The sequence below is a fragment of the Amblyraja radiata genome, chromosome 1 (assembly GCF_010909765.2).
Source record: "Amblyraja radiata isolate CabotCenter1 chromosome 1, sAmbRad1.1.pri, whole genome shotgun sequence".
Taxonomy (NCBI): Eukaryota; Metazoa; Chordata; class Chondrichthyes; order Rajiformes; family Rajidae; genus Amblyraja; species Amblyraja radiata.
In genome coordinates this window covers 59,184,021-59,209,364 of record NC_045956.1, presented here as the reverse complement: position 1 = coordinate 59,209,364, position 25,344 = coordinate 59,184,021, and the positions used below count along the sequence as shown (strand labels likewise).

At 45.7% G+C, this 25,344-nt stretch overlaps 1 protein-coding gene across 2 annotated transcripts in view; it reads right to left on the bottom strand.

The window, feature by feature from the left end:
• grid2 (glutamate ionotropic receptor delta type subunit 2) overlaps positions 1–25,344 on the bottom strand; it is a 938,240-nt gene that overhangs the window by 9,013 nt on the left and 903,883 nt on the right. For both annotated transcript variants that reach the window (XM_033022403.1, XM_033022410.1), the window contains exon 15: positions 1,107–1,347. In XM_033022403.1, the coding sequence (XP_032878294.1) occupies positions 1,107–1,347 (241 nt within the window). The remainder of the gene's footprint in view (positions 1–1,106; positions 1,348–25,344) is intronic.

Here is a 25,344-nt window from a genome sequence, read left to right as displayed (position 1 = left end):
CACAGAAAAATTTGGGGATTTAGGGGGCCACAGGTTCAATGAAGGGGGCCACCTTTTTTCCGCTAATAATGTCGGGGGGGGGGGGCACAGAAAAATTAAAGAACCCAAGAGGGCCATGAGCTAAAAAAGGTTGGGAACCACTGGGGTAGACGATCAGAATGTTCTTCCCATGATTGATAAAAAATAAAATACTAGGGGCACTGCTTTAAGAAGTGAGGGGCACATTTCTTACCCAGAGGATGCTGAGTGCCTGGGATGCATTACTGGGGGTGGGTGGTGGAGGCTGTTACATCAGTGGCTTTTAAGAACCTTTTGGATTGGCACATGGTTATGTAGTGAATGGAGGTAAACTCTAGTTTTAGTTTATTATCAGGTGTACTGAGGTGCAGTGAAAATCACACACTCGGTGGACTAAAGGGCTTTTTTACCACACTGCATCTAAAGTCTAAAAACTAAAGGGCCTTTGGACCATATAATATCTCTATTTTCCCCAATTGCCTGCATTTGGCCTACATCTCATTAAATTCTTCCTGTCCATATATCTGTCCAAATGTCTTTTTTAATGCTGTAATTGTATTTGTTTCTATAGCTGTCTCTGGCAGTTCATTCCAAATATGGACTATTGTCTGTGAAAAAAGTTTAGTTTAGTTTAAGGTAGACAAAAGTGCTGGAGAAACTCAGCGGGTGCAGCAGCATCTATGGAGCGAAGGAAATAGGCAACGTTTTGGGCCGAAACCCTTCTTCAGATTGAGGTTCAGTCTGTTTAGTTTAGTTTAGTTTAGTTTAGAGATACAGTTGGCTCAGAGGTCCCTGTTAAATGACTCCTTTCTCACCTTGCCTATACCCTGTTATGTTTCCATAACGTTCTTCTAAACTCCAGAGAATGGAGTAACATTCGACTTGGTCCTGCCCATCTGACAATCTGCCTGTCCCACAAGTGTGCAGTTTTGTCCCTCTAGACCTACGTCCTCATTCAAGGTCTTTTTACCACCACACACTGCGTGAAGCTGCACATAGAACCACTCTCTTCAGATGCACAGGCCCTACGCAGAGGTGGAGACTTTGCATGGGAGGGGGCTAATGTGGTGACAGCAGCAGGGATTTACCTCCTTGGATGGGGCCCGCGATCCCTTACGCCTGTTCCACCAGTTTTCCACGATGGCGATGAGGCAGGCCAGGATGATCCCGGCAGCCAGTACGCAGAAGACCCCAGCAAAGCTGGCCAGATCGAGCGCACTGCCCTTCTGCTGAGCCCTGGATGGGGTGGAGATGTCACACTGCGCCGTCTTTGGCCACCACTTGTGCTTCAGGATGTCAAGGTCTCCGTGTTGTAGAAGCTCTAGGATCCTAGAGTGAAAGAAGAGAAGAAAACACTGTGGATGGATGATTCCAGTGATTTTTTAATGTATGTACTGTATGTATGTATGTATGTATGTATGTATGTATGTATGTATGTATGTATGTATGTATGTATGTATGTACGTATGTATGTATGTATGTATGCATGTACATATGTATGTATGTATGTATGTATGTATGTATGTATGTATATATGTATGTGTATATGTATGTGTATATATATATATATATATATCCCTATCTCACTATATGTATCACACATATGTGTATATGTATATATATTAGATACAAATCATACATTATACAGCGTACATGTGTATATATATATATGTGTGTACATACATTCATATATCTACATTCATATCCAAGTCACACAAACAATTTGTATATAAACATTCATATCCATACATTATGCAACACCTCACAGTTTGCTCAGATTAAACATGTGCCATTTCTTCCAGATATTCTCTATCCCGCTGTATACTATTTTATTTATTTAGCGAATGCAAAGTCCTTTAGCCAAGCAGTTGCCTCTTGATCTGCTGTATGAAGGGTGACACGTCCTCCTTTGAGTCTTTGTTGAGGGCATGCTTCAATGATGTGTTGCATTGTTTGCTGCTCTCCACAAGCACACCGTGGGGTTGGGCTGCTGCCCCATTTGTGAAGGCTGGCCAAGCAGGGGCCATGTCCAGTCCTGAATCTATTCAGCGTCGTCCACTGCTTCCTTGGGAGATTGGTGCCAGGGACTGGTAGGGTGGGGTCTGACACCAGATGTTTATTTGGGACGTCCTTGGACTCCCATTCCTTTTTCCAAGCTGATTGGATGGTGAAATCAGCTGGTGGTGGGTTCTTCCAAATTGGTCGTCTAGATGGAAGTCGAGCAGTGGGTGGGTTGAAGATGTCCATGTGAATTGGCAGGTGAGGGGAGTTTTTGGTCTTTTGGAGCATCCTTTGAGTGAGGACTACTCGCCGGATGTGTGGAGGGGCTATGTTGGATAGGACAGGGAGCCAGGGGAGTGGTGTTGAGCGGATTGTTCCTGTGATGATCCTCATTGTTGAGTTCAATTGGGTGTCCACATGGTGTGTGTGGGATGACCTGGACCAAACAGGGGCACAATATTCGGCTGAAGAAAATGCAAGGGCTAGTGCTGAAATGCGCAGTGTGGGGGCTGCTGCCCCCCACTTTGAGCCAGCAAGCTTACTGAGGAGATTGTTTCTGGACTTCACCTTAGCTGCTGTTTTTTTGAGATGTTCCTTGAAGGATAGGGTCCTGTCAAGGGTCACTCCGAGGTAGGTTGGAGTGGGGGCATACTTCAGTTTGGTCCTGCTCAGATAGATGTTTGGTTCTCTTGTGGCTTCTGCATTATGGAGGTGGAACACACTGGAGACCGTTTTTTCTGGGCTTGGTTTTAGGTGCCAGGTTTTGCAGTACTCTTTGTATACTAGGACAGCCTTCTTACTGTCCATGGCTCTAGCAATCTTGGCGTTGTCTGCAAATTTACCAACCAGCTCGTCTACATTCATGCCCAAGTGATATGTTCACGTCCAGATCATACATGTAGATGCCATTCTGCTCGTCCCATTACAGGAAGGATGTGGAAGATTAAGAGAGAGTCTACAAGATTAGAGGGTAGTAGCTACACAGAGAGGTTGGAATGCCAGAGGTTAAGGATCATGTGCAGGCAGATAAGATTTGTTTATATTGGCATCATGTTCGGCATGGACTTTGTGTGGCAAAGGGCATGTTTTTGTTCAATGTTCTATTTCCATGTCACCATACTTGAAGCAGTTTGTTACCACAACAATGTCATGTGCATAGATTTCCATATGTGTGTATATTGTATGTCGCAAAAAACATGTCCATTTGCGTTTTGATTGTGAAGTGGACCTGGTTGGAGCCTTCTCAATTTGGAGAGATGAAGCAGGTGGCGAGAGCGAAAAGAGGTTATTCATGGTGAATTTCAGTGAGATTAATCAAGTAGGAAGAGACACAAGGGACTTCAGCTGCTGGAACCTTGAGAAAAGCGCAATGTGTTGGAGGAACTCAATGGGTCAGGCAGCACCTGAAGAGGGAAATGAACAGTTGATGTTTTGAGGCAAGACCCTTCCTCTGGACTGATAGATGCTGCCTGCCCCACTGAGTTCCTCCAGCAGTTTGTTTTTTTGCCCCAGATTCCAGCATTTATGGTCTTTTGTGGCTGTATTGTATTTATGTAAATATACAAGTGCATACATATTTTATAAATATGCATTTGTATGCACTCATTTTTGTATACAAGTATAGACATGAGCATATGTTTTACAAATATGTATGGACAAATGGGTGTTTGGGTGCAAATGTGCATATTATATTATGAATACAAAACATACACATGTAGTTGAACATTAAAACAAAGATTTATTTTTATAGCACCTTTTGCATCCCATTTACAAAGGTCCTAAGTGTATTCCAGCTATTAAATTTTGTTCGTCTGTGTCTCTGTAATGTGGTAAACGCGGCAGGCAAAGTTTTCACACATCAACCGCCCACTCTCAGCGATGCATTAGTGACTGAATATTGAGTTTTTCTTCTGTCGACTGATGAACAAACTGAGATCAGGAAGACTTGCTGGCTCTTCTTCTAAATAATAATAATAATGGATGGGATTTATATAGCGCCTTTCTAATACTCAAGGCGCTTTACATCGCATTATTCATTCACTCCTCAGTCACACTCGGTGGTGGTAAGCTACTTCTGTAGCCACAGCTGCCCTGGGGCAGACTGACGGAAGCGTGGCTGCCAATCTGCGCCTACGGCCCCTCCGACCACCACCAGTCACTCACACACATTCACACACATTCACACACAGGCAAAGGTGGGTGAAGTGTCTTGCCCAAGGACACAACGACAGTATGCACTCCAATCGGGATTCGAACCGGCTACCTTCCGGTTGCCAGCCGAACACTTAGCCCATTGTGCCATCTGTCGTCCCGATGGTGCTTCAATGTTAGCCAGAGGGAGTAGTGTTCACATCTCTTCTGACATACTCGAGGGCCTGAACTATAGGGACAGGTTGAGCAGGTAAGGACTCTATTCCTTGGATCGCAGAAGGATGTGGGGTGATATTATAGAGTACAAGGAAGAGATCAGGTAAAGAGGAGAGGAATAGGTCAGGTAAATGCACAGAGCCTTCTGCCCAGAGTAGGGGAATCAAGAACTGGAGGACATAGGTTTAAGGTGAAAGGGGGGGGAGTTTTAATAGGAACCTGAGGGGTAACTTTTTATACAAACGGTGGTGTGTGTATGGAACAAGCTGCTGGAGGAGGTAGTTGAGGCAGGTACCATCGCAACATTTAAGGAACATTTAGACAGGTAGTTGGATAGGAAAGGTTTAGAGTGACATGGGCCAAAAGTAGACAGGTTGGACTAGTTTAGATGGGGCATGTTGGTGGGCATGGGCAGGTTGGGTCGAGGGGCCTGTTACCACAATGTATGAGTCTGTGACTCTTTGACGCTATAGGGCCTGCCCCTCTTGGAGATTTTTCAGCGACTGTCGGCATCATTGACTGACGTATCAGGTCACCGAAACAGTCGTAGCGTGATGTGGCGGTGACGCGGCGTGATGACGTATTGACGCTCGGTGTTTCCGCAAGTGTCGCAACATTCGTTTTGTGTCGCCGCTGGATTTTGAAATGTTCAAAATCTTTCGGCGACCCTGATACGTCAGTCACACAGGACAGGCCCTTTAGACTCTGTGACTCCATGACAAGATCCCCTACAAAGCTGAGATTGTGTGTCTAACTTAAACCAAGTCTAGTCAAGAGAGTTTATTGTCATGTGTCCCAGATTAGACAATGAAATTCTTGCTTGCTGCAGCACAACAGAATATTGTAGGCATAAATACAGAACAGTTCACCATGGACCATATATATACACATAAATAAACAGATAAAGTGCAATAGGCTGTTATAGTTCAGAACTTGTTTGAAGTTGTGCTTAATAGTCTGATGGCTGTGGGGAAGTAGTTGTTCCTAAACCTGGATGTTGCAGATTTCAGGCTCCTGTACCTTCTTCCTGATGGCAGTGGAGTGATGAGTGTGTGGCCAGGATGGTGTGGGTCCTTGATGATGTTGGCAGCCTTTTTGAGGTAGCGACTGCGATAGATCCCCTCGATGGTAATGAGGTCAGAGCCGATGATGGACTGGGCAGTGTTTACAACTTTTTGCAGCCTTTTCCGCTCCTGGACGCTCAAGTTGCCGAACCAAGCCACGATGCAACCGGTCAGCATGCTCTCTACTGTGCACCTGTAGACGTTCGAGAGAGTCCTCCTTGACATACCGACTCTCCGTAATCTTCTCAGGAAGTAGAGACGCTGATGTGCTTTCTTTATAATTGCATCAGTGTGCTGGGACCAGGAGAGATCTTCGGAAATATGCACGCCCAGGAATTTGAAGTTCTTGACTCTTTCCACCATCGTCCCGTTGATATAAACGGGATTGTGGGTCCCTATCGTAACCCTTCCAAAGTCTACAATCAGTTCCTTGGTTTTGCTGGTGTTGAGCACCAGGTTATTGTGCTGGCACCATTTGGTCAATCGGTCAATCTCACTTCTATACTTTGACTCGTCGACCAGAGGCTTCCGATTCAGAAATGAAACAAGTTACAGCTGACACAATATATATGATATAGACACAAAATGCTGGAGTAACCCAGCAGGACAGGCAACATCTCTGGTTAGAGATGCTGCCTGTCCCGCTGAGTTACTCCAACATTTTGTGTCTATCTTTGGTTTAAACCAGCATCTACAGTTCCTTCCTACACAACCTATATGTGTATGCACATGCATATATACATGTGTGTGTGTGGACGTGTACAAGTATGGGTGTCTACATGTGTGTGCATGCATGTATATTTAATGCAGGGGTCTATATGTAAAATATATGTGTGTGTGTAGGGGTGCAGTCTGTGTTTGCATGTGCATATGTAAATTTGTATGTTTGTAGATCTGTGTATGAAAGCATGGGTTTATATGCGTGCTGGGGTACAGTTTGTTTGTGTGGTGTGCATATGTGTTTATGTGTGAGTGGTATGTGTGTGCATGCATATGTGTCATTATGTATAGCTGTGTATTTGTGTAAGTGCAAATCTATGTGCGAGTGTCTGTGTTTGTATGTGTGTGTGTGTGTGCGCATGCATGTGTTATTTTGTGTGTGTGTGTGTGTGTGTATATAGCTGTGTATATTTGTGTCAGTGCAAATGTGTGTGTATCTGTGTGTGTGTCCATGTACGTGTGCATGTATGTGTGCTTGTGTGTGTATCTGTGTATTTGTGGGGATATGTATGTGTGCATGTTTGTGTCCGTGTATGTGTACATGCACATGTGTGTATCTGTGTATATGTGCGTCTGTGTGTGTCCAAGTGAAAAAGTCTAACCTATGAGAATTAAACATTTTGCAGAATTGGCTCCGAGACGTAATAATTTCAAGGCTGGTTCACTTGGTCTTGCTTTGAACTGAGTCACTGGGAGCTGCAATCCTGCTGATCCCCACATGGGGGCAGGCTGCACACAGGAAGCTGAATGGGAAACTGGTTCCTGCTCCATCAACCTAGATTCTTGCCTTTTCACCAAGAATGACCCAAATGCACACTCCTGCAAAGGCCATGTGTACTTGGACTTTCAGAGAAAGATAAATAAAATGCTAGTTTGTGTAAGAATGGATGGAAGGTCCTGTCATGATCTTGCACTGTGATTTGCAAATGATATCACTTTATCCCAATTGGCATAAAACCATGAGTCTGCAGCTCAGCTTGTAGCTGGCAGCTAAATGGTTCTTGGAACTGTGTGGTTCCTATTAGTTTAGTCTATGAATGTCCCCCAGAAACAGAATCTCCAGCTCATGTTCACCATCGGTGCTGGCTGTACAATCACAGAGCTAACCAGAAAGGCAGAAAATAAAAAGTAATCAACGTTTGGTTTATCAGACGTCAGAACTTTAAAAAAGATAGCACAGGCTGCATAATTGTCTTGGCCACCTGCCAACCAGCTGACTAATTTTTCCAGAAAACAAGAGTACAGCCAGATAGAAATGCAGAGGCCACAGTCTCCTGCAATAGCCATGAGATTGTGCCTGTTGAACAAGTAGAATTACTTTTCAATCTATTGACTTGCTTTAAATGGCCCATAATTATATTCAGAAGGTTTATTTTCAGGTGTGTATTTTTGGCGATTAATGGTTTAATTCTATGTTGCATTTCTGTGAGACGCTATTATGAAGATGCCTTTTTTGATGCCTCGTATTATAAAAATGTTTCTCACTGTCTGGCACTGGTGTCATGGAATTATTATTATTATTATTATTATGATTATTATTAGTCATTATAGCTCACTAAGTCCTTGCCGACACTCTGTGAGAAACCACTCTATCCCCAAGGCCTTGCTCAGTTACTTCTCTCTTACAAACCAAAATCAATGATTGTTCTTGAACCTTTCGACTTGCAGACCTTAGAGATGCAGCGCGGAAACAGGCCGTTTGGCCCACTCAGTCCATGTTGACCAGCGATCACCTCGTACACTACACACTGGGGACAATTAAATGTTTTACCGATGCTAATTAACCTACAAACCTGTTTTGGAGTGTGGGAGGAAACCGGAGCACTTGGAGGAAACCCACATGGTCACAGGGAGAACGTACAAACTCCGTACAGACAGTAGTCTGGATCCTTAGTCAGGATCAAACCTGGTTCTCTGGCGCTGCAAGGCAGCGACTCTACCTCTGCGCCACAGTATCACCCTAAACACCAGGACATATACGTAAACACCATGGTACACAAAAAAGCTGGAGAAACTCAGCGGGTGCAGCAGCATCTATGGATCGAAGGAAATAGGCAACGTTTCGGGCCGAAACCCTTCTTCAGACTGATAGGGGGTGGCGGGGAGAAGGAAGGAAAAAGGAGGAGGAGGAGCCCAAGGGCTGGGGGATGGGAGGAGACAGCCCGAGGGCTAAGGAAGGGGAGGAGACAGCAAGGGCTAACAAAATTGGGAGAATTCAATGTTCATGCCCCCAGGATGCAGACTCCCCAAGCGGAATATGAGGTGCTGTTCCTCCAATTTCCGGTGTTGCTCGCTCTGGCCATGGAGGAGACCCAGGACAGAGAGGTCGGATTCGGAGTGGGAGGGGGAGTTGAAGTGCTGAGCCACCGGGAGGTCAGGTAGGTTCTTGCAGACCATGCGGAGCTGTTCGGCGAAACGATCGTCCAACCTCCGCTTGGTCTCACCGATGTAGATCAGCTGACATCTAGAGCAGCGGATGCAGTAGATGAGGTTGGAGGAGATACAGGTGAACCTCTGTCGCACCTGGAACGACTGCTTGGGTCCTTGAATGCAGTCGAGGGAGGAGGTAAAGGGACAGGTGTTGCATTTCTTGCGGTTGCAACGGAAAGTGCCCGGGGAGGGGGTGGTACGGGAGGGAAGGGAAGGACAAGGGAGTTGCGGAGGGAGCGGTCTTTGCGGAAGGCAGACTTGGGGGGAGATGGGAAGATGTGGCGAGTGGTGGGGTCACGTTGGAGGTGGCGAAAATGACGGAGGATTATTTGTTGTACGTAAACACCATGGTTGATTGGCCTATTTCAGTCTTGCAGCTTCCGACTGGGTCTGTGATAGGGCAATGCGCAATATTTACAATGCGCAATATAAAAACAGTTTACGCTGCAAATTCTCCCTGATTAAGTCTGACAGGAACTTTTGATTGTCACAGCGATGATGCTGCATATATACAATGTACTTTGTCAAACAGATCAAAGACTAGAAATAAATGCACTGGTGAAAACTGTTTTCAAGTGCCAGGATTATTACATTCTAAGCAGAATTTGTGTCTGAATGTTAAAACCATCAATTCAGAATCCAACCAGAACCGAGATACTAGCAGTATTGTTCACTAAGATCGTATTTTTATTCTTGATATATTGAACCTACTTTTTCTTTCATTTTAAACTCAGTTCTTTCCCAGTCAGCGATCTACCTTAGTAAGCACTTTGACAAGACAGATGGTAAAGCTTGCTGCCAAGTTGAGTACGTAGATAAGAGGCCCTATAATGTACGGCACTGTCTGCTAAAGAGCAAGAAAGGTAAAAAAAATATATTGAATCTGTCTCTGCAGACAGATTCTGAATAGCAAGTATTTTGCACAGTGTGCCAAAATAAATTGTAGTCCAGACAAACCTGTGACTGAGTGCGAACTGAATAGCCCACTAAATCATTCTCAAACATCTCGGATACTGACCTCCCCGCCATCAAAGGGATCTACTGGAGGCGCTGCCTCAAAAAGGGAGTCAGCATCATCAGAGATGAAGATTTCACTAATTTCACTCCTTTAGGAGTCTAAAAACAGTGACTACCAGGCTCAAGAATAGCTTCATCCTAACAACCATCAACTAGTGTTCAACAACTTGAACACTGCACAACAAAACTAAATTATGAACAATGTAGTCTCTTTGGTTGCACTAAGGACTTTGGCTTTTTGCACCGGTATTAGGGTTATTAGTTTATTTATTTTTTTGTTTGTTTATTATGTGTTATCTATGGCTACTGCGTTTATAGACCTGTCATGCTGCTGCAAGAAAAAATGTAATTATTCCATTATCAGAACATATGACAATTGAACATGTATTCTCTGTTTAGTTTCCTTTAGTTCACTTTACCTTAGAGATACAGTGTGGAAACAGGCCCTTTGGCACACCGAGTCCACGTACCGATCACCCCGAACACAAGCGCTATCCTACACACTAGGGACGATTTACAATCTTCACCAAAGCCAATTAAGCTGCAAACCTGCAATGTTGGAGGAAACCGGAGCACCCGGATTCATGGGGAGAACGTACAAACTCTGTGCGGACAGCACCCATAGTCAGGATTGAACCCGGGCCTCTGCCGCTGTCAGGCAGCAACTCTACCGCTGCGCCACCATGCTGACCCTGATGAGGGAATCCAAATACTAACAGCCAGGTATTTCAGAATAAGAGGAGGTCCATTGAAGATGAAGACGAGGATGAATTTCTTTCCTGCGTATGATGAATCTTTGGAATTCTCTGCCCCAGAGAGTTTTTCTCAAAAGATACAGAATTGAAATAGGCCCTTCGGCCCATCAAGTCGTTGCTGACCATCAATCACACGTTCACACTAGTTCTATGTCATCCCACTTTCTTTCTACACATTCGGGGCAATTTACAGAGGCCAATGAACTTACAAATCGGCACAACTTGAAACAGGAAATATTGGGAAGAAACTCAATGGAAACTCACAGCGTCAACAGGAGAACGTGCAAAGTCCACACAGGTCAGGATCAAAACCAGGTCTCGGGCGCAGTGAGGCAGCAGCTCTACCAGCTGCGCCACTGTACTGCCCTAAAGGTAACCGGTCCCGGAGTCTCAAGGTCATAATATATCAGAGATAAACATAAGGAACAGAAAACAGGATAGTAGAAGCGGCACTATTCGACTAACCTATCATGCAGAACACAGCACCTGGCATTGCAATGGTTGGTAAATATCGCTTGGATGTCTCTACAGGTTTCTCACTGCAGATGTAGAAGCTTCCTCTGAACCTAGGAGAATACCACTGTTTATAAGTGTCTGTGAATCTGTGTTGCTCATGGCTCCAATAGGAAGGTACTCTGTGATAGGCAACTTGCAATAGTATAAAATAGACAGTAACATACGACTGACGCAAAATGGGGGCGCCGTCCGGTATGGTTATGGCTGCCCAGCCTGCAGCTGTCCGTTTTGTCACCTCTTTTTTTAATTTTTAGTGAGTTAAAGTGTTTTGTGTTGGAGGTTTTAGTCTCTTTTATATGGGGGGTGGGAAGGGGGAAACTGCATTTCTCAGTCCCTACCTGGACGGGGGGGCTGCTTTCCTCTGAGCAGCAACTTCGACCCGTACTTGCGGCCTGCCATCGGGGTCTGGAGCGGCATTTCCTGACGGGACCGGCCAGAACCACGGCTTCGGCGGCGGCACAGCGCTGGAGCGCTATTGCGGAGCGAGCGATGCCTTACCCGGGTCGTCGCGCTGGAGCTCCGGTGAGCTGAGACTGCCGATGAACATCGCGGAGCTGCGGGACTGTAGAGCGGCCAGCCACGGGCGGCGGCGCTGACCTTAAACATCGCGGAGCCTGGGATCTCTTGCCGAGATCGCCAGTGGTGGAGCTCCGTCCAGCGCGGCCTGTTGGCTTCGGAAGCCGCGGCCTCCGGTAGGGATGCGGCCGTTCCAGGTGTCCCAAGCCGCTGAGAGGGTTCTCCCGACGCCGGAGCACCATCACCCGGCGAGAAGGGCCTGTAACATCGGCCCCCGTAGCGGCGACTGCGGAGGCCTCAAATAGGCCCACTATGGGTGGACATGGGGATGGGGACTGGACTTTGTGCCTTCCCTCACAGTGGGAACCATTGTGGGGGGACGTTTTTATGTTTAAATTTCTTTACTATCGTTATGTTTGTATTCTTTTTAATGTGCTGCAATGGCAACTTGAATTTCACTACACCAAGGTGTCCTTGAGATGTCGGAAAGGCGCCCATTAAATAACATTTATTATTATTATTATTATGTGACAAGAAATGAACCGTTAAACCTTTGAAATGCTGGAGTAACTCAGCGGGTCAGGCAGCATCTCTGGAGAAAAGGAATAGGTGACGTTTCGGGTCGAGACCCATCTTCAGACTGAGAGTCAGGGGAAAGGGAAGCAAGAGATATAGACGGTGATATAGAGAGATATAGAATGAATGAATGAAAAATATGCAAAAAAGTTGCAGAGTCGGAGAGCAGGAGGAATCGATGGGAGGGAGCAGTGATGTTGCAGAACTCTCTTCGGAGACAGGAGGAGAACTTCAATGTAGACATACCTTGAGGAGATTTTGCAGTGGAGCTGATGAAATGTGTAGGAAGGAACTGCAGATGCTCGATTCAACCAAAGATAGACACAACAAGCTGGAGTAACTCAACGGGTCAGACTGTATCACTGGAGAAAAGGAATAGGTGACTTTTCAGGTTGAGATCTTTCTTGGAAATAGGTTTAAGCTGAGTGGGGAAGATTAACAGGGAACCTAAGGGGGCAACGTTGAACACAAAGGGTGGTGGGTGTATGGAACGAGCTGCCAGAGGCGGTAGTTGAGGCAGATAATATAACAGCATGTAAAAGACTCTTGAACAGGCACATGGTTTGGAAAGATTTATTAGGATATGGGACCAAACGTGGTCGGGGAGGACCAACAGCAGACCGTGCAAACTCCACGGAGGTCAGGATCGAAACCAGGTCTCTGGCACTGAGAGGCAGTAGCTCTACCAACTACGCCACTGTGGTAGAGGCTGTGATGGAAAATAGCCAAGACTAGGGGACTTTGGGGATGGGGGGGGGGGGGGTCACATTATGAGGAAAAGCCCATTAAATGGAGTTTGAAACATGGATATGTCCAGCTATAATCTATTTGAATTGTATGGCAGACAGAAATTGGCCCTTCGGCCTAACCTTTTCATGCTGACTGAGATGCACATTTCAGTCTGAAGAAGTGTCTCGATCCGAAACGTTGCCTATTTCCTATGCTCCATAGATGCTGCCTCACCCGCTGAGTTTCTCCAGCATTTTTGTCTACCTTCGATTTTCCAGCATCTGCAGTTCCTTCTTATGCACATTTAAGCTAGTCACATTTGCTTGTGTTTGGACCATATCCATATACTCCTGCTCCTATTTGTCTTAAGGGCCTGTCCCACTTGCGCGTCATTTGCACGACATAATTTACGCGTCATGACGCACGCGTGGTGACGCGCACCTGATGTGCGCATGGTGCGCATTACGCGCGCATGGTGCGTGGTGACGTAAGGCCCTGTCCCACTTGGGCATCATTTGCGCGTCACGTGAAGATTTTGTACATCCCAACATCCTGGGGCGCCGCGTGCGAGCGCGCGCCACTGCCTACGTCACCACACACCATGCTCTGTAATGCACTCCATGCGCGCGTCCTGCGTCGTGACGCGTAAATGATGTCACGTAAATGACACGCAAATGAAGCCCAAGTGGGACAGGCCCTGTAGGCAGTGACGAGCGGTCATGCGCGGCGCCCTAGAATTTGGGGATGTACAAAATCTTTGTGCGCCATCTGCCTGACGCGCAAATGACGCACAAGTGGGACTGGCCCTTTAATAATCTGACCACCTGCCTTTCAGTGCAGTTAAGATCAAAGTAACCAGCTCTGTGCAAACAGTCCTTGTGTCCACACTGTGTTTTAAAACCATTTTGTAAATTTGTGCGCTCTGGTTACTGATTTCCACCAATGAAAGTAATTCTTCTCCCCTCCTCCCCTCCCTCCCCTCCCTCCCCTCCCTCCCCCCTTCTCCCCCATCTCCTCCCCCCTCCCCTTCCACTTCCCTTAATTACCCCAGAATGTTGTATTCAATTAACTCATGATTTAATTTGCATTATAACATTTAAATAAGATTCATATGTTAAATGTCCTGCCAATATAATAAATGGCCATACATTTAAATGAATAAACTATATATGGTGTGTCTCAAAATTTTTATAGCAGTCCTGATAAATAGCCAGTTAGATCATGTTATGTTTTATGGCATAAAATATTACAACATTACTTCCTCTTTTATAGCAGTGATTACACTTTAAAAGTGCTTCATTGACTGTAAAATGCTTTGGGATGTCCTGAGGTTGTGGAGTGTGCCAACAGCAATGAACTTCTTATTACTGAGTGTTATCTGTAAAGTTATGTACTCAGACTCTCCAAATCACCCGGGATTCTTTCTCCGTTTTCATCTTCAGAAACCAGCCCTAATGATCAGACTTTGTATTCCAGCCTCAACTCCGCAGCGGACCAAATGAGCTCTTCCAGCCATGAGGTGAGCAGAAACCCATTTCTCAAGTGGTCCATCAGGGAGGATTTGTGAGAACCAGACTGAGGTACTGAAAGTGTTTCCACTCCATCATCAAAGAAAGTAGGATATTGATAGAGATTTCAACTTTCCTAATAGTGGAGTTTTCAACTCTCCCCAATAGTAGGGGTTTCAACCCCCAATATGTGGGGTTTCAACTTGATTATTTGTTGCAGTTTCAACCCCAATATTCATGGTTTCAACTTTCATAAGTTCACAAGCTCACAATTTATAGGAATAGAATTAGGCCATTCGGCCCATCGAGTCTACTCCGCCATTCAATCATGACTAATGTCTGCCTCCTAATCCCATTTTCCTGCCTTCTCCCCATAACCCATGACACCTGTTCTAATCAATAATTTGTCTATCTCTGCCTTAAAAATATCAACTGACTTGGCCTCCACAGCCCTCTGACTAAAGAAGTTCCTCCTCGAACTAAAATGTCACTTATTCCTTTTCTCCAGAAATGCTGCACTAGTCCCACTTGCCTGCGTTTGGTCCATATCCCTCCAAAACTGTCCGATCCTTGTACCTGTCTATGTTTTAAATAATGGGATATTCCAAGCCTCAACTACCTCTTCTGGCAGCTTGTTTCTTACACCCACCACCCTTTGTGTGAAAAAGTTACCCCTCGGATTCCCAGTAAATCTTTTCCCCTTCACCTTGAACCTATGTCCTCTGGTCCTCGATTCCCCTACTGTGGGCAAAAGACTTTGTGCATCTACATGATACATTCCTCTCATGATTTTGTACACCTCTATAAGATTCCCCCTCATCCTCCTGCACTCCATGGAATAGAGGCCCAGCCTACTCAACCTCTCCCTATAGCACACAAACACTAGTCCTGGCAACATCCTCTTTTCTGTACCCTTTCAAGCTTGACAATATTTTTCCTATAACATGGTGCCCAGAACTGAACACAATATTCTAAATGCGGTCTCACCAACATCTTATACAACTGCAACATGACCTCCCAACTTCTATACTCAATATTCTGACTGATGAAGGCCAAAGTATCAAAACCCTTTTTGACCACCTTATCTACCAGCGACTCAACCTTCAAGGAACCATGCACCTGTACTCCTAGATCCCTCTGCTCTACAACACTACCCAGAGGCCTACCATTTACTGTGTAGGTCCTACCCTTGTTCGACGTCCCAAAATGAACACCTCACAGTTCTCTGTATTATATTCCATCAACCATTCCTCCGCCCACCTGGCCAATCGATCCAGATCCTGCTGCAATCGTTCACAACCATCTTCATTATCTGCAAAACCACTCACTTTTGTATCATCAGCAAACTTGCTAATCTTGCCCTGTATGTTCTCATCTAAATCATTTAAATCCCAGCACCGAACCCTGAGGCACACCACTAGTCACAGGCCTCCAGTCGGAGAAGCAGCCTTTCACCATCACCGTTACCCTCTGCTTCCTTCCATGGAGTCAATTTGCTATCCATTCAGCTCTCTCCTTGGATACCATGTGATCTAACCTTCCAGAGCAGCCTACCATGCGGAACCTTGTCGAACGCCTTACTGAAGTCCATGTACACAACATCTACAGCTCTGCCCTCATCGATCGTTTTGGTCACGTCTTCAAAAAAATCAATCAGATTTGTGGGACACGACCTCCCACGCACAAAACTATGCTGACTATCCCTAATCAGCCCTTGCCCATCCAAATGCCTGTATAACCTATCCCTCAGAATACTCTCTAGTAACTTTCCAACTACAGATGTTAAGCTCACCAGCCTATAGTTCCCAGCATTTTCCCTGCAGCCCTTCCGGAAAAGAGGTACAACATTTGCCACCCTCCAGTCTCCAGCACCTCTCCTGTATTTAAGAATGACTCGTAAATTTCAACCAGGGCTCGCGCAATTTCCTGTCTAGTTTCCCACAATGCCCTCCGATATATGTGATCAGGCCCTGGAAATTTGTCTACCTTCAAACACGACAGTACCTTCAGTACTTCTTCGAAGTATGATCAGCCATGATCATATTGAATGGCGGTGCAGGCTCGAATGGCCGAATGGCCTACTCCTGCACCTATTTTCTATGTGTCTATGATGGTAACACTGACTGCTCTCAAGACACTTCCATTGACTGCCCCAATTTCCTCCGTCCTACTGTCTTTCTCCTCGATAAATACAGAGGAGAAATACACATTGAGGACCTTGCCCATCTCCTGTGGCTCCACACAGAGGTGACCGCTTTGATTCCTGAAAGGCCCCACTCTCTCTAGTTACCCGTTTCCCCCTTATGTATTAATAAAACCTTTTGGATTGTTCTTAATGCTACCCGCTAGAGCTATCTCCTGGCCCATTTTCCCAGCGGCCTATACCTGTCCCATGCATCCTTCTTGTTTTTGACCAATGCCTCAATTTTCCTCGTCAGCGAAGCTTCCTTACGTTTGCCCTTCACTGTAACGGGGATGTACAGTACATATCCTGAGCTTTCGTCAGCACGCTTTTAAAAACATCCCGCTTAGCTGATGTTCCTTTCCCCTCAAATAACCTGCTCCAGTCAACTTGAGCAAGACCTTCTCTCATACCCTCAAAGTTGGCCTCAACCCATTTGAGCATCTTTGTCCCTATCCATAATCGATAATCCATAATCCCTGCCATAGAATCACTCCCCATAACCTAATCAAACTGTGGTCACTGGTCCCAAAAGGCTCCTCCACACACACTTCATTAACTTGCCCTTCCCTATTTCCCAATACTGGATCCAGCATTGCACTCTCATGTGTGGGGGCCTCTACATACTGCTTAAGAAAACTCTCCTGAACTCTTTTGAGGAACTGCACCCTGTTTAACCTTTATGCTATGATTTTCCCAGTCTATATTGGGACGGTTAAAATCCCCTTCGACAATAACCTTTTTTGAGCTGCAGCTGTCTGCAATCTCCTGACACATTTGCTCTTCTAATTTCCGTTGACTATTCGGGGGTCTGTAGTACACCCCCAACATGGTGACCATACCTTTCTTGTTTCTCAGCTCCACCCATATAGCCTCACTAGACGAACCGTCTGTAATGTCACCTCTGATCACTGCCGTGACATCCTCCTTAACCAACAATGCACCCCCTCCCCCTCCCTCTTTTTCCCTCACCCCTGTCTTTCCTGAAGCTCCTGTACCCTGGAACATTGAGCTGTCAGTCCTGCCCCTCCCTTAACCAGGTTTCAGTCATGGCTACAACGTCCCAGTCACTCGTACCTATCCATGCCCTAGGCCCATCTGCCTTACCCATCAGGCCCCTTGCATTAAAATACGTGCAGTTGAAACCAACCCTCCTTCCTCGCTCTCTGCCTTTTACCTGCTTATTCTGTCCACTAATTTTTCCCACACCACCCTCCATACTAACGTCTATCCTCTCATGTGCCTCTGTCCTGCACGAGATCCCACCCCCCTGCCAATCCAGTTTAAAGGCTCCCGTGTAACATTAGCAAACCTTCCCGCTAGGATGTTGGTCCCCCTCCAGTTTAGGTGCAACCCGTCCCTTTTATGCAGGTCACCCTTGCCCCAGAAGAGATCCCAATGATTCAGAAATCTAAATCCCTGCCCCCTGCACTAAATCCTCAGCCACACACTCATTTCCCTTATCTTCCCTTTCTTATCTTCACTAGCATGAGATACTGGAAGCAATCCCTGAGATCATTACCCTGGAGGTCTTGCTTTTCAGTCTTTTACCCAATTCCGTAAACTCGTGTTGCAGAACCTCCTTCCTCTTCCTACCTGTATCGTTTATGCCAACATACACACCAACCTCTGGCTGCTCCCCCTCACTCTTGACGATGCCATAAAATCACTCCTCAACCTCCTGCACTTCCACAAATAAATCCCCAAGGCTTGATCAGATGCCTCCAGCCACCATGAGAGACAAGGGAGAAGATTTCTGGGGCTCTGATAGATGTCTTCTCTGGCCATAGAAGAGATGCCAGACTGGAGGACACCCAATGGGGCCATTCATTCAGGAAAGGCAGCCGAATAGAGCCTGAGAATTTACGGCCTATGAGTCTAACAAAAGTGGTAGGATGATTATTGGAGAAATTCTGAAGGACAGGAGCAATTTTCATTTGGAGAGTCGAGGATTGATCAAGGATAGTCGGCATAGATTTAAGGGCAATCCTGTCTGACAAACCAGATTGAATTTTTTCAAGGAGGTCACTGTACCATAGAGCAAGCAGTACAGTACAGCACAGTGCAGGATTCAATGATACTTCATCATCACATGTACCTAGGTACAGTTCTTTGTTTCTTCAAATTCTTTGTTTTTGCATACACTCCGGTAAAATCAAACCGCAGACTACACCGAGACAGTACTCGAAGAGTCGTCACATTTCTGCCGCAGACAAAGTTTCATGAGATCCTAGTACCTTCTTGTAACCAGACCTGCCGCCACACGTGGTTCCCCTTTGTTCTCGGTGCCCCCCAGCCCACCCCCCCTTGGCAGGTCGCTCTTCATTCTTTGCAGCCCCCCGCTGGGTCCCCTTTTGTTCTCGATGGCGTAGCCTGCCAGGAACTGGGCCCTTTGGCCCACAATCTCTGTGCAGAACATGATGCTAAGTTCATAAGTCATAGAAGCTGACTTAGGCCGTTCGGCCCATCGGATCTACTGGCTTCATGGCTGATCTATCTTTCCCTCTCAACACTATTCTCCTGCCTTTTCCCCATAACCTTTGACACCCTTACTAATCGGGAATCAAGACTTAAGGTTAAACTAATCTCATCTACCTGCACATGATCCATATCCCTCCATTCCCAGCATATCTATGTGCCTATGTTGTATAATTTACCTACAGGTTACAGGGCTCTGGGGAGTGTTATGGAACAGAGGGATCTAGGAGTGCAGGTACATTGGTCCTTGAAGGTGGCATTACAGATAGATAGGGTGGTCAAAAAGGCTTTTGACACATTGGCCGACATCAGTCAGGGCACTGAGTATAGAAGTTGGGGGGGGGGGGTCATGTTGCAGTTATATAAGATGTTGGTGAGGCCACATTTAGAGTATTGTGTTCAGTTGTGGGCACCATGTTATAGGAAAGATGTTGTCAAGCTGGAAAGGGTACAGAGAAGATTTATGAGAATGTTGCCAGGACTCGAGGGTCTGAGTTATAGGGAGAGGTTGAGTAGGCTGGAGTGCAGGAGGATGAAGGGAGATTTTATAAAGGTGTGTAACATCATGAGAGGAATAGATCGAGTAGACGCACAGAGTCCGTTACCCAGAGTAGGGGAATCGAGAACCAGAGGGCATATGTTTGTGAAGGAAAATAGATTTCGTAGGAGTCTGAGGGGTAACCTTTTCACACAGATGGTGGTGGGTGTATGGATCAAGCTGCCGGAGGAGGTGGTTGAGGCACGGACTATCACATCATTTAGGAAACAATTAAACAGGTACATGGATAGGACAGATTTAGAGGGACTTGGGCCAAACACAGGCAGGCGGGACTAGAGTCGCTGGGATATGTTGGCCTGTGTGGGCAAGTTGGGCCGAAGGCTCTGTTTCCACACTTTATGACTCTAATTCCAAACACACCAGTCTATGTGCCCCCTCTTCCACTCCTGCCCAGAAATGGAAGCTGCATCTTCCTCAGAGATTGTTAGAGGTAATGCAAGGTTAAACCGAACACAGTAGAAAGTCATGCACCAACGCTGCACTTTCCACAAGTTAGCAGTGACTCCATTTCAAAACTAATTAATTGCCTGTGAAACCAACGGGACTTCCTGAGGTTGTGGAGGGCAGCAACTAAACGGAAACTCAATCTTCCCTTCTCACTTGATGTGCGATCTTTGCTGACCTGTTTGCTTCTGCCAATATCACTCACCTGGCAGCAAACTAATTACCTGACACCATCGACAAAGAGATGGCAACCCAAAGAGCTGCCAACAGGTTAATTGGCGAGTTACCCCTCTGGTGCAGGTAAGTGGCTGATAGGTTTGTCAGAGGGAGTGAGGTGGCAGGGCATGGGGAAACTAGGAAGGGTGGGGGTAATGGGACTGATGGAATTACTCAATTGGGAGTGCCTTGGATCTGACATAGTTACAGCTGGCTAAAATATCAATTGTTTCAAAGACTGCACACAGAGAGAGGGGGAAAAGAGAGAGAGAGGGGGATAGTGAGAGTGGGGGAAATGCAAGGGGGAGAGAGAGAGAGAGAGAGTGAGGGGGAGAGAGAGAGAGAGGGGAGAAAGAGAGGGGGGAGAGAGAGAGAGAGAGAGAGGAGGGGAGAGGAAGAGGGGGAAGGAAAGACTAGAGAGAGAGGGGTGGGATGGAGGGGAAGGTGGGAGAAAAAGAGGGTGAGGGAAGATGGGGGGTGGGAGGGAGAGAGAGAATAGATAGAGTGAGAAAATCTAGTAACATTATTCTTAATTTTCAGGATCTGGAAAAAAATCTGTAGGTTGCCATCCTGGCCCTTCTGTTTGCCTTATGAACCATTTAAGATGCCAATGTTCTAGCAAGTGTAACGACAATCTTTGCTGGTGATCTCCAAAACACTCTCTGTGCAACAACAATACTTGACACTATCATCATGTTGAAGTGAGACAACATGAGGGAAGAAGATAGAACTGTGCAGCACAGGAACAGGTCCTTTGGCCAACCATGTCTACGTATTCCCTACGTATAGTCATAGTCGGAGAGTCATACAGTATGGAAACAGGCCCTTTGGCCCAATCTGCCATGTATCAATGTGACTATCCAATAGACTCTTAAACGCTACTATCGTATCTGCTTCCATCACCGCCCCTGAGAGAACATTCCGGGCACCCACAACTCTCTGTGTAAAATCTTGCTCCACACATTTCTTTAAATGTTGCCCTCTGACCTTGAATCTGTTGTTTCTCGTCTTTGATATTGCAACCCCGAAAATGGTTCTGACTCTATCCTACATTCTATATATGATTTTCATAATTTTATAAACTTCTCTTAGGTCTCCTCTCAGCCTCTGAAGCTCCAAAGAAAACAAAATCCAAATCCGTCCAACCCTCCTTGGAGCCATTATTCTCTATACCGGGCAGCATTCTGATAAACCTCTTCTGAACCCACTCCAAAGCCTTCATATCCTTCCTGTAATGACCAGAACTGTACAAAATAGACGTGTGGGGCAAGTGTTTTACACAGAGAGTAGTGGGTGCCTAGAACACGATGCCAGTGGTGGTGGTAGAAGTAGATGCTATAGTGGTATAAAATGGTATTGAGCTCGGCACAAGGATAGGCAGGGAATGAGGGATATGGATCCATAAGAAGCAGACAGAGGCGATCAGTTTAACATGATATTATGTTTAAGAAAGAATTGCAGATGCTGGAAAAATCGAAGGTAGACAAAAATGCTGGAGAAACTCAGCGAGTGAGGCAGCATCTATGGAGCGAAGGAATAGGTGATGTTTAGGGTCGAGACCCAACTTGACATTATGTTCAGCACGTACGTTGTGGGCCGAAGGATCTGTACTAATCCATGTTCTACGTGCTATAATATCTCACACTAATCAATCATCCCAATCACTTTCATGAGCTCAATATCTAGACAGAATTACCTGATTATCTCCATTCTGTTCTGCATTATCTCCATGTGTGGCAATGTTACACATGTGCCTGTGAAGGTGTCCTAATTGAATTCATACTAGTTCAAGGTCTTCTGACACATCAAACATCAATTGATAAAATTGCATCTCCTTCACCAATCTATCTCAAGTCTGGAGAAAGGTCCCTCCCTGAAATGTTGTCTATATATACCCTCTACAGATGGTGCATGACTCACTGCAACACTTTGCCACCCAGTGACAACCCCTTCTGGCTCCAGCAATCCTCCTCCTCTTGGACTCCCCCTGCTGGCTTTGTACAGTCTGAAGAAGAGTCCTGACCCGAAACGTCACTTATCCATGTTCTCCAGAGATGCTGCCATGACCTACTGAGTTACTCCAGCACTTTGTGTATTTTTTTGTTCATTGTTTCTTTGTGTTTTACTTAAGATTTAAGTGTCTTCAGTTCCTGTCATCGAATAGTTATCTCATATTTGTTTTCATTCTAAACTACCTGCTTGCCAACTTGTTGCCTCCTACCAAAGCATTTTAATACATTCAGCTTGAGCTAATGTATTTCAGCACACCTCAGATGCTTGGAGTTGAGATACCCCCAGTGTGGAAACAGACCCTGTCATAATGATGAGTCATGATGATGATATGCAAATATCATGACCTTTGTATCAGCTGACCTGGAGGTCAGATCGCATGTGTAAGCCAAGGCAGGAGGTCATGGCTGAGTGAGATAATAATCACGGAGACCAAGGAATGTAACCTCGAAATATTGTGTCAGTTTCATTATTATTCCACATCAGAGGCCAAGAGGTGACATTTGCGACGAGGATATCTCGGATATTCTGGATATTTTGGATTCTGAATCCGTGGCTACGAGTGGGAAAAATATATATATTTTAAATGGCGGTCGCCGGAGCTGATTTCTTAGCACTTCGTGGAGTTCCATAGTTCGATCCGACGGGTGATGCGAGTACCGTCAGCATGAAGTGGAATGTTTGGCTGGCGGAATTTGAAGCTTACGCCGACAGTCGAGGGCTCTTTCTTGATGAGAGTACGCTGGGGCAGAAGGTGCAGCGGGGAGAGCCTTGCTTCTTCTCACCGTGGGGCCAGCAGTTCGAAAAAATTTTAAAACACTCCCGGACACTGGAATGAAGGAAGACTATAAGAAAGCCGTTCTTGCTTTGAACAGTGATTATGTGGTGGTGCCGAATGCTACATTTCAACGCCATTTATTCCGTAAAACAATGCAGGAAGAGGGCGAGACTGTTGCTCAATTTGTGACGAGACTCAGACAGGTGTCTGTAGGATGCAAATATGTGGCTGCTGATGTGGAAAACCAGATATTGGATCAGGTTGTCCAGCATTGCAGGTCAGACAAGCTCAGGAGACTGCTGCTAGAAAAAGGGGGTGAGTTAAACCTTAATGATGCTTTGTCGATTGCAGCGGCACTGGAAGCTGTTGAGGGACAATATCACAGCATGAAACTGAAAGATTCCAAGACTGGGCAAGTTAACCGGCTGTCCTACGGTAGGCCAAGAAGTAAGCCGGAACGTGAGATCGAGTGTTACAGGTGTGGCAACAAGGGTCACATAGGGGAAGATGCATGTAAAAGGTAGAAAAGATGCAAAAGGTAGAACATGTAGGAAATGTGGAGATAAAGATCATTTTGCAAATAAATGTAAACGTAAGGCCAGGGACAAGACAAGTGATTACAACAAGAAAGTGAAGTCCAGTGAAAAGAAAGACAGACCTTGGCAGAAAAAGAAGGGTCATGTCCGTCACGTAGAAGGTGATTTCGGAAGTGATGAAGACAGTGATGAAGCTGGTGAGCATGCTGTTAAAGGGAATTATCAGTTTGCATTGAATGAGAGCCATAACGAGAAAGTTGCAGTGACCATCGGAGGTGTTACAGTGCCAGTAATTGTAGATTCTGGTTGTGACAGCAACGTAATTGACAGATCACATTGGGAATGCTTGAAACAGCAGAAAATCAAGTGCACGTCAAGGAGGTGTAGTAGGAAGTTATATCCCTACACCGCAACTAAACCAATTGCAGACCATTGGATGTTTCACGGCTAAAGTAGAAATCGCAGGCAGAGAAACTGAAGCAGAATTTGTGGTGATAGAGGAGAAGGGAGAACATCTGCTGAGTAGAAACACAGCTCGGGAGCTGGGAGTGCTTCACATCGGAGTGCATGTCAATTCAGTGCAGTCGTATGATGACACGAGGCAGGAATTTCACTCAGTATTTCAAGCGGTTGGAAAATTGAAAGGCCAGCAAGTGAAGTTAGCCATTGATGAAAATGTCAAGCCGATAGCTCAACTGGTGCAGAGAATGCCATTTGGACTTCGTGGAAAGTAAAAGCTAAAATCAAGGAGTTGATTGATCAGGACATTATTGAACCAGTTGAACGTTCGACACCATGTGTGAGTCCAGTTGTGATTGTGCTAAAAGCCAATGATGACATTAGACTGTGCGTTGACATGAGGAGAGCGAATGAAGCAATAATCAGAGAAAGACACCCAATTCCTACGGTTGATGAGGTGCTACACGAGTTATCAACCAGTAAAGTGTTTTCCAAAATTGATTTCAAGTGGGGATATCATCAGTTGGAATTACATCCTGAGTCAAGAGAGGTGACAACATTCGTCACTCACTGCGGATTATACCGGTACAAAAGACAGATGTTTGTAATCAATGCTGCTCCCGAGATCTATCCGTACGAAATCCACAGAGTGATTCAAGGTGTACCAGGAGTAGCAAACATATCAGATGACATCATCGTCCATGCATCAATTTGTGAAGAGCATGACAGGAGGTTGAAGCTAGTGTTGACTAAACTTCAAGAAACAGGTCTCACTGTGAATGAAGACAAATGCAATTTTGGCGTCTCTGAGATGGATTTCATGGGACACAGACTCACAAGTGAAGGGCTGAACACAGCCAAAGCTAAAGTGAAAGCTGTTGCAGATGCACGTGAACCTCAGAATGCAACCGAGATGAGGAGTTTTCTAGGACTGATCAATTACTGTGCAAAATGTATTCCAAATCTTGCTACACTGGCAGATCCGCTGAGAAAGTTAACCAGGAGAGATGTACCGTTTCAGTTTGGTAGTGAACAGAGACAGGCGTTCAAATCACTGAAACACAGTCTAATGAGTGCAGAAACCCTTGGATATTATGATCCAGCTGCACCAAAAAAAGTCATAGCAGATGCTAGTCCGGTCGACTTAGGAGCAGTGCTGGTACAGACACATGCAGATGGACCCAGAATCATAGCATATCACAGTCGACCGTTAACCAGCATGGAGAGAAGGTATTCTCAAACCGATGAAGAAGCACTGGGACTAGTGTGGGCCTGTGAAAGGTTCCATGCATACTTGTACGGCATTGAATTTGAACTTGTTACAGATCACAAGCTGCTGGAAGTGATCTATTCGACAAGGTCTAAGCCATGTGCCAGAATAGAACGTTGGGTGCTGAGACTCCAACAGTACAAGTACAAAGTAGTCCACATTGCTGAGAAAGCAAACATCGCGGACCCGCTGTCG